Genomic DNA, 9,905 nt, shown 5'->3' with positions numbered 1-9,905 from the left:
TTTCTCTAGAAGAACCTTAATATCCATAACATCAAGAATTTTTAAAGCATGACTACACAAAATTCCACCTCTTTCAAACTTTCTACAACTACCTAAAACAATCTTTTCAAAAGGATTCCAAATTGCTCGACGATCTTTTGGCTTACCATATATTGAAACTATGTACTCATGAGTTGCATTTCTTTCAACACGCTCCTTCACAAAAGCTCCTTGGAACTCTTCATATTGCTCTCGAAACTTCAAAAATAATTTAGTTGTATAAATCTGTGCTGCTTAAATCAGCATAGGTGACACAATCTTAACTTTTGGCAACTTTTGCCTTAAATTGTAGTCACCCTTCAACTCCTTGTAACGTTTAGCATCAAGTAGTCTCAAAATGTATAAAGAATTTTACAATATCTAGTTTGACTGTAAATAATCCTTCAAATCAGAGTTTATACTCTCACTCAATTGAGTTGTAGTCATTCTTGCAGAAAATGACATCTTGACATATGCTTTAGCCAATTTCTCTTTCACTTCAAATCTACTTTGAAGCCAAGAATTATCAAAAGCATTGTACTTATGAAGTATAGCATCCCAAGCACTAAGAAACTCTTCCTCCTCTTCCCAAATTTTAAAACATGCATCGAGATCACTTCTAAATTCATCCTCACCTCGTAATAAATGGTTGGCACCCTTGAGAGCATTTTGCATTAAATGTCATTTACATAATCGATGATAAGTATTCGGCATCACCATTGAGATGGCTTTTGCCATTGCCGGATCTTGATCGATAAAAATTGTATTTGGTTTCTTCCCAAACATTGCTTCAAAAAATGCTTCAAATAACCACTGAAATGTATCAATAGTTTCATCATATAAAGGGCAGCCCCAAATATTGTAAACTCACTATTATGATTAAACCCAACAAACATTGCAAGGGGTCGATACTCCTTATTAGTTCTGTATGTTGTATCAAAAGAAACCACATCACCAAATAACTTATAATCAACAATCATTTGCGCATTTGCCCAAAAAATATTTGTTATTAGTTTTGAAGCATCTAACTGTATTGCATAGTAAAAGGAAGGATTCTCTTTCCTTTGTTTCTAAAAGTATTTAAATAAACTCCTTGCCTCATTACATTTTTGTTCTTTTTTCCGTTTACTATAATGGTAATTCTTTTGAACTTGCTTGGTGTAACCAAGAGCATCTCTACCACCAACTTGCCTGGCCATGAACTCATACGAATCCTTCAATTTTATACCACTATCATAAGCCAAATCAATTTCCATTGCTTGTGCTTTTGAGACCTTTCATTGGGATGGCATCATGTGAGCACATTGTGGAATATGGAGAATATGATTATGGTTGAGCTCAAGGCTATGTATAAAATATTTCCCCTTCTTTTTTATCAAGCCGAATTATCATATAAGCATTGCAACCTGTCCTTGTTTCAGCCCGTTCATACTTATTTTCACCATCTCTCTCCCATGGGGCTTTATTTCCCTCTTTACAACAAGTAAACTTTCTTGAAGTCACCACGCCATCTTTTTTTCTTTTATTGCACCATTCTTTTAGAATAATAAATCCAGAATTTCTTCCACGCTCATTATAAAAGTCATATGCTTCTTGTTCAAAACCAAATTCAATGCCAAGTTTTGGAATATAATCAGTATCCAATTTTTGACTATCATCATTGTTTTCCTCTTCCATGTAACTGTTAAATATAAATCAAAATGTACAAGAAACGTGAATTACCACTGAAAAATTAAAATAAATGAATGAATGATGGCAAAACTTTTGTAATCTTATACATTATTTGCCTAAATTTATTAACAATGACAGAAAAACCCATAGATTTAATAATATTTAGCCTAAACTTAATCTTTTAATTATTTTGACATCTCATAAACATAGGATTAAATAAGAAATCAAAAGTAAAGATGGAAATACCTTCTCTGTTACTCTAACAGTTTGCAAAGAAATTTCTTCTTCTTCTTCTTCACCCTTTTTCTAAAGATTATACCAAATAGTTCTAAAATCTGATTTGGTAGGCTGGAAAAATGAAAAATAAATAAAAAGAGAGGGAGAACTTGGGGGGGCAAAACATATTTTTCTTTTTGCTATTTTTTGTATTTTGGTGCTGAGTTTTGAAATTGAAGAGTTGATGAAGTTAATTAAAAAAAACAACATTAACGTTAACGTGAGAAGAAGCACCAACGTTAGTCTTGGGTGGGCTCTGTTAGCTTTTGCTTAAAATTTAATGAGATGGCATTGAGTTTTTAATCTCCACCGTTGGTTTATTAGTGAGTGACATGGCAACTTCTATTTAAAACAAAAGGAGATATCCTGTTAAATTTTTACTGGAGGTAAGCCAGACCCTAGAAAATATACCAATCACAAATAAAAAGATTCTAATAATTGGTCGCAATTCCATATACCTTACACAATTCCCACACCTGATCACTACCTCGTAAGCACAAGTAGTGTTAGAGAATTAGGATAACAGAGAGAGAAACCCAAAAAATATATATGAATGGTTGTTTGCACAAGTACATTTGGTCAAGTATGCAATGTTGACAACTATGAGGGTAAATTATATTTTTGCTCCCTACGGGCCAATTTATTTCAAGAACAAAATTTAGTTATAAAATTGATTGTAATCTAAGGCTACAACCTTACTCAATATCATTAACATTACTACGTTTTTTCAAAAAAACAACTGTTGGATTACATGTTCTTTATTATCTTAATACACATATTAAATTTTGTGCTAATTGAATATTATATTTTCCGTATAATTTTAAACTACAAAAATTTGCAATTTAAACAATTTATTGGTAACATAGCTATTGATCTTTAATTTTCTAGAAATTTTGCAAGCGTGGAAGATATAAGAAGAAAATATAATCTAATAATGGATTTATCAAAATTCACTTCTAATAAAAAAATATTAAGTGAGATTATAGTCTTAGGTTACAACCAATTTTATAACTAAATTTTATCCTTATTTCAATTCCTCAATTTTAAAACTTTTGATTTGGGCACTAAAATTTAAAAATGGAACAATTTGGTTATTTTTGAGGGGTCAAATTGAACCAACCATGTGTATAAGGGGAGTAAAAGTAAACAAACCTAAAATTGAGCTTAACACATTTCTAAGATAAAATTATTTCCTTTTCTAAATTTTAGGGATCAAATCCAAACTATTTAAATTTGATGGAACAAAAGTCAACTTACCTTAAATTTCAAGAATAGAAATGCTATTTACTGTGCATTTGAGATAATACAAATTTTACTTTGTAATCTTTGAGTAATTCTTAGGTAATTTTAAAGTATAGATAATGGTGTTCTATCGTCTCACATTCATGGTAAGGTCTGCTCATTAAATTCATGGTAGAGTCTACCATGAATGTGAAAAGAGGGGCACCATTTCTCCGTGCTCCGGAAGTACCTAAAAATTTTCCGTAATCTTTACATAACGTATCATTAATCAAATTTATTATTATATTTTTAGAACTTCTTATTCATTTATCTTGTAAAACTAAAAGTAGATGTATATCTTGAAAAATATGATTTGTCTAAAGAGTTTTTTTTTTTTTGGGAGGAAAGTTTATCTAAAAGAGTTTAACTTTCTTTTTTTAGGATCAAAATGAAACCAAACACGCTAACCATAATGTTGTTATCGGATACTTTCAAACAATTCGTATTAATATTTAATATTTCTGTCTGGGATAAATATTTTTTCAAAAGCACGTTTTACAGGAGCTCCATACCAAACACAAGCTTGATTCGATTCCTCAGAAAAGTGAAGGTGCTTCCACTCTCCAAAGAAAAGCATCAGCTAATAAGGAAAGAAAAGAACCAGCTGCTGAAGTAACAGTCACTTAAGAGACATCGTCCTACAAAGGCTACAATAAGCATACAGCCGCCAACATTTCAACAAAAGGTCACTGATACTGATAAACACGCTTTCTCTTTGAAAATTCAACCAATTGACCCTTTTTTTTTCCCTCATCATTCTATAATAATAATAATCTATCTATATACTTTTCTCTTCTTTCTTTCACTCTTTTGTTTATTCTACTTTCAAAGGCTCTCTTTCATATTGAAAACCCATTTCCAGTTCACCTTCTGTGGTGAGATTCAATTGGTATGCTTCAAATTCTCCATGCTCCATTACCCAGATCTTAAATTTTCTTCCAAATTGCCTTTTGCCCAATAAACACCCATCTGGGTCTGCTTCAAAATCCAAAATTTTCAATACCCAGATCCTGAATTTTCTTCCAAAGGTTTCGATCGCCTTTGAAAAAGTATGGTTTTGCTGTCTGGTTCGGCTCTTTTTCCTCTGACTATACCAAATGGGGATTCTCGGTCCGCTAGATTCGCAGTTTTAGGTGGGAAGAGGATCAATTCGTTTTGTTATAAGCGAAGGAAGGAGCAGAGAAAGGTTGTTTGTGCTTGCGTGGCGTCTCCACAGAACTTGAGAAGTGATGAATCCTCAGCCACCAAATTCAATGTATTTCTTTGCATTTGTGATTACTCAATTTCGTAAATGTATTGAATTTTATTGGTTACTTGGTTTTTTTTTTTTTTTTTAATTGGCTCATATGCAAAAGCAATTTGTTTTATCTGTCAGTTGTGAATGCTAACTATCACATTGGGTTTCATTTCTATCATTATGTTGTTTTCTTTAGACATGTCATTATTTGTGTAAACACCTTCCTTGTGTAGTTTAGACTTTTAAAAGTTATTTTGAAATTTTTAGTTTTCTGTTTCTTGCTAAGAAGCATGAACTCATACACTGATCCAAACACAACACAGGACACGGAAATTCTTCAAAAATCAAAATTAGGACACAACATGGAGGGGATACTACAATGAACTAATTAAAACATATCTTTAGGTATATCTGATTTATGTATAGGCATAATTTATGTTTACTTTTAAGTTTTCAAAATAAATAACAACTATTATAGCTTTGAAAACATATCTAAAAATCAAAGGAATTTTTTAAAATAAATTCTAATAAAAATTTTCTCCCAAAACAATAAGGACACAAGTGTCCCTGGCATGCTTGTGTCGGACAAACTGAGGATTTTGTAGTGTCCATGCTTCTTAGGTTTTTTTGCTTGTGCTCTTGTGATTTTTTTTTTTTGGTTATGGGTAAATATCAAATTCTTTCACTTTTTTTCCAAATCCATGAGCAATTTGAATTATTGGATTTAGAATACATGTGGCCGACTCTAACTAATTTGTTGAGGATCAATAGCCACCCCAAAAATTTTGGACTAAGGCTTTGTTTTTGTTGTTGTAGACTTAATTGATGACAACCAAATTGCATTTTATTAATTTCAATTGCAGTCAGATTTAGTTATATTGTCTCTTATTAGTTTGTATTGTAATCAGATACAGATGTCTTCAATTAACTTCCTATATTTAGCAATCATATAAATTTTAAATTTCTAGTTTTCTTGATGAACATATACAGTTCCTACGTTCATAGTTGGATTCGTGACTTATGGGTAATATAATGACTTGCTTTTGTGTTCAACTGCCAGAATTCACTATGCATTCTGTTCTTTTTCTTTGTAAACTTTGGATTTTATTTTCATTTTGTGTTGGCTGACTAGGATTCATTTAAATCGGAGAATTTAAGCACAGTATGGGAGCCTGAGGACGATTCAGATGTTCTTATTGAGTGCAGAAATGTCTATAAGTCATTTGGTGAGAAGCATATATTGAGAGGTGTGAGCTTCAAGGTGAATCTTAATATATTTAATTTCATGTTATTATGTGCATTTCCAGTAATGTAGACCAAACTAAATGACGGTGATGTTGGGGCCTGGATACTGATATGAAAGTTCCACATTAAATATTCAATTTTTCTATGAGCAGCATCTATGGGTGGCTCTTAATGGTTTTATATTGAGAGAAATACTTATACCCCCGGTCTGTGTGTGTTTATGGGTGGGTGGGTTGATGTGTGATATGTGTTATATATATATATATATATATATTTTGATTATCATTATTGTCTGTTTTTTATTTATTATTTATTATTTATTATTTTACCCTTTTAGTTGTTTTTAATCGCCTAAAAATTATTATCCTAAAGATGAAATCTAGATTTATATCGCAGGCTTAATTTTCATGATGATTCTAGTGTTTCAATTGCTTGGTAATTAGCCAATGAGCTTGTTCAAAATGCATTTCCTCTCCCTAAAAAAATGGGTGAAGGGTGAAGTCGTGGATCTTGAAGTTTAAGATCCATTGCGTGCAACAAATTACCTGAAGGAAATTTAGAAAAAAGAATTCAAGTGATAATCACTTATCAAAAAAAAAATTTCTGGTGATTAACTATCTAAACTAGTGTGTGCATGTGCATGAGGGCATGGTTTGTTAATTAGAAATATGCAGCATATTATGCTGAAAAAATTGTTATTTATTATTACGACATATTAGGCATGGGATTCTGTAGAAAACGTCATCCCCAAAAATGCTACATATAATGATACTATTTTTAATAATAATGTTGCCAATCTGTTTTGTTAGTCTCATTATCATCACCCCCCACCCCCTGAAATGTATCCATGCAATATCCATGTTCTTCCTCTCTTATCATCCTAGATTCATGATAAAAGTTAAATTTCAAATTTACAGATTTGTATCCAATACGTATCCAATATACCGTTGTATAACAGCATATATGGTATGGATTTGTATCAAATTTAGATACAATGGATATTTGACGTATCCATACCTCCTAGCTAGGGAAGGATTCTTTGCTTGATTAATTTAATTTCTGATTCTCTTGATTTTTGGTTTATGTTGCATTAATTCCGTTTTATTTCCAATGTATAGATTAGACATGGCGAAGCTGTTGGAATAATTGGGCCCTCTGGCACTGGAAAATCTACAGTTCTAAAAATCATTGCTGGACTACTGGCTCCGGACAAGGTATATGATTGGATCTGTCATCCATATGCTCTTAAAATTGCTTAATTAGTTTATTTTGATCCATGTAGTAAGCTTTTAGCATTATACTTTAATCTGTTGCTCCTCAGGTACTCTCGTGTAGACTGATATTCATTGTTTAATAAACAGGGTGAGGTTTACATACGAGGTAGAAGGAGAGCTGGTTTAATCAGTGATGAGGAAATAACCGGTCTACGAATTGGACTTGTAAATTTCGCATTTAAGCTTTATATAATTATAGTTATATTGACTTAAGCTATTGGCCCTTCTAAGTTATTTACTATATTTCTTACAGGTGTTTCAAAGTGCAGCACTTTTTGATTCTTTGACTGTTCGTGAAAATGTTGGTTTCCTTTTGTAAGAGGCTGTCTAGATTATCTTTAGAAATGTAGTGTTGTCTTGTATATTTTCTCCTTGGGACTTATTTTTTAAAGCAAGAAATGACCAATTTCTGTGAATTGCTTAGATATGAAAACTCAAGCATGCCTGACGACAAAATTGCAGAGCTTGTGACGGAAACCTTAGCTGCTGTTGGCTTAAAGGTATGCTTCAAATATCAAGTTATCACTCTCGATAGAATCAATCGTGGCTATCTTTCCAAACTTCAAAGATTTGGCTTGAGTGATTGTGACTAGATCAGCAGTTTATCAGTTTTAAGATACTGCTCAATTTCCATCCTTTATTTTATTTTTTTTGGGGTGAGGGGGGTTTTGTGGGGAGGTCATACATAGTTCAACCTATATGAATACTTTCTCTTAAAAAAAAAAAAAAAAAAAAAAAAACACCTATATGAATAAGTCTCATCTTCAATTCAATCTAGCCTAGACTAAGAAAACATCTTATAGACATGATGGAGGAGATGCTAACTTTAAGAGAAAAAGATAACTTTAGTTGAAAAATTGAATGTTTGTTTCCTTTGGTTCCTAGTCCGGCTAACTTGGATGCAGAAGGACTTGGACTCTTGAAGTAATTGTTGGCAACAAGGTGCCCCCTAGGTCCCTTTTGGTCCTAGAGGAGTGTATTGTTTCCTATTTTGAGCTTACAAGGAAAATTTGAACAAAAATTTTCGTATGGATTATGATAAGTAGAATTCATAACAATTGTCTTAAATGTTTTATGCTTGTCTTAAAGTTTTATGCTTGTCTAAGTAGCAATTGTTTTAAAGTTTTGTGCTTATCTTGAACTTGATATAGATATTGACGTAGTCATTTATTGTGTTGAATTAGTAGCAATTGTGTTAAAATTTTGTACTTGTAAATTGTTTGATATGAATAATGGTGTAGAATATGATATGTAAAATTAATAGTAATTGTACTTATCTTGAACTTGATATGGAGATTGATATGGTCATTTGTTGTGTTGAGTTAGTAGCAATTGTGTTCAAATTTTGCACTTGTGAATTGCTTAATATGGATAATGGTGTGGAATATGATATGTAAAGTTAGTAGTAATTGTACTTATCTATTTTGTGATTGAAAATCTATGAATTGCTTGAAAATCTATATTTGCTTTCTACAACTTATACATTAGGAGTTGTGATTTTAATTCATTGGTGTGGCTACTCTTAATGCATTGTTAGAAATGTTTCTTAAAACATAGTTAATGTTTTTACTTTACAATTTTAATGTAGTATTGTTTTTATATTTGTGCAGATTTCTTATTGGTGACTTTTAGGGGATTTACTTTTGGCATTACTTGAAGACATATGAGGACATCTTCCGTTAGTTTTAATTATATTATGCTACACTTTTTGTATTGTTATAAAGCATCTTGAGTTATTGTATGTGTTGCAAACAATTATTGTATGGAAGGAGTTTGAATTGGATACTTGTTTTATTTTTTACTTGTGGAATATATGGATCTTTTTTTTTTTTTTATATAAATGTGTTGTTGAAATAAATGTGTTATTCAAATGTCAGGTTTTAATAATGTAATGACAGGTTACAGGTTAATATCAAAGCCATGAAAAAAATAAAAACAGAAAATAAGTTTTAGCGATGAATTTTTCCATCACAAATATAGCTACAAAAAATTGTTTTAGTGACGAAATATTTCGTCGTTAAATGTAGCAAAATTTTGTAAAAAATGGTTTTAGTGACGAAAATTTTCGTCGCTATATGTGCCTAGATTTTCTTAAAAATAGTTTTAGTAACGAACTTTTTCGTCATTATATGTACTCGAAAAGAGTTTTAGTGACAAAATTGTTCGTCACTAAATATGATTTAATAAACTAAAGTGTTTTTAGTGACGAAATATTTTCGTCACTGAATAGTGTTTTTAGCGAAGAAAACATTTAGCAACGAAATGTTTTCATCACTAAAAGTTTTTTTTTTTTAAACAAATCGAACTTTTAGTGACGAAATTTTTCGTCACCAGGACTTTTAGTGATGAGGTTTCAGCAACAAAATGAGTTTCATAACTAAAAGTCCGATTTCGTCGCTAAAGGTTCTTAGTGACGAAAAACTGGACTTTTAGTGACAAATTTTTTCATCACTAGAAATACATTTTGTTGTAGTGTCACCTCCAAAATCCTGGTGAATAGGTTAAAACCTCTCATGGATAAACTTATCTCACCCTTCCAATATGCCTTTATCCAAGGTAGGAGTATCACTGACAATATTCTACTTACTCATGAAATCTTTGATACCCTAAAAATGAAGGAAAAAAGGGTTTGGGGCTTTGAAAATTGATATGTGCAAAGCATATGATAGAATTAATTGGAACTTCCTTAAAGCTATCATGCTAGCCATGAATTTCAGCAACACATGAGTGAATTGGATCATGGAATGTGTCACTACTGTCAAGTATACCTTGCTTATTAATGGCAGTCCCACACAAACCATCCACCTAACTAGGAGTATCAGACAAGGTGATCCCATTTCCTCTAACTTTTTCTTCTTTGTGCCAACATTCTCTCAATTGCACTCACTCAAGCTGAAAACAAA

At 31.6% G+C, this 9,905-nt stretch overlaps 1 protein-coding gene across 2 annotated transcripts; it reads left to right on the top strand.

Moving 5' to 3' along the window:
- The first annotated feature begins 3,737 nt into the window (after positions 1–3,737).
- Positions 3,738–7,610, top strand: LOC112020978 (protein TRIGALACTOSYLDIACYLGLYCEROL 3, chloroplastic). Of its 2 annotated transcripts, none has more exons than XM_065770898.1 (6): positions 3,738–4,501; positions 5,616–5,744; positions 6,847–6,942; positions 7,090–7,167; positions 7,256–7,317; positions 7,427–7,610. In XM_065770898.1, exons 1-6 carry the CDS (start codon positions 4,298–4,300, stop codon positions 7,593–7,595), a joined length of 738 nt encoding a protein of 245 aa, XP_065626970.1. In that variant the 5' UTR covers positions 3,738–4,297; the 3' UTR covers positions 7,596–7,610. The 2 variants fall into 2 exon arrangements, with proteins under 2 accessions (XP_065626970.1, XP_065626971.1); XM_065770899.1 differs by having other exon boundaries at positions 3,740–4,501; positions 7,256–7,303; positions 7,427–7,503.
- Positions 7,611–9,905: the final 2,295 nt, after the last annotated feature.

The sequence above is a fragment of the Quercus suber genome, unplaced genomic scaffold (assembly GCF_002906115.3).
Source record: "Quercus suber isolate HL8 unplaced genomic scaffold, Cork oak 2.0 scaffold_37, whole genome shotgun sequence".
NCBI lineage: Eukaryota > Viridiplantae > Streptophyta > Magnoliopsida > Fagales > Fagaceae > Quercus > Quercus suber.
Note: the sequence above shows the minus strand (reverse complement) of the source record. Positions and strands in the feature narration are given on the sequence as shown.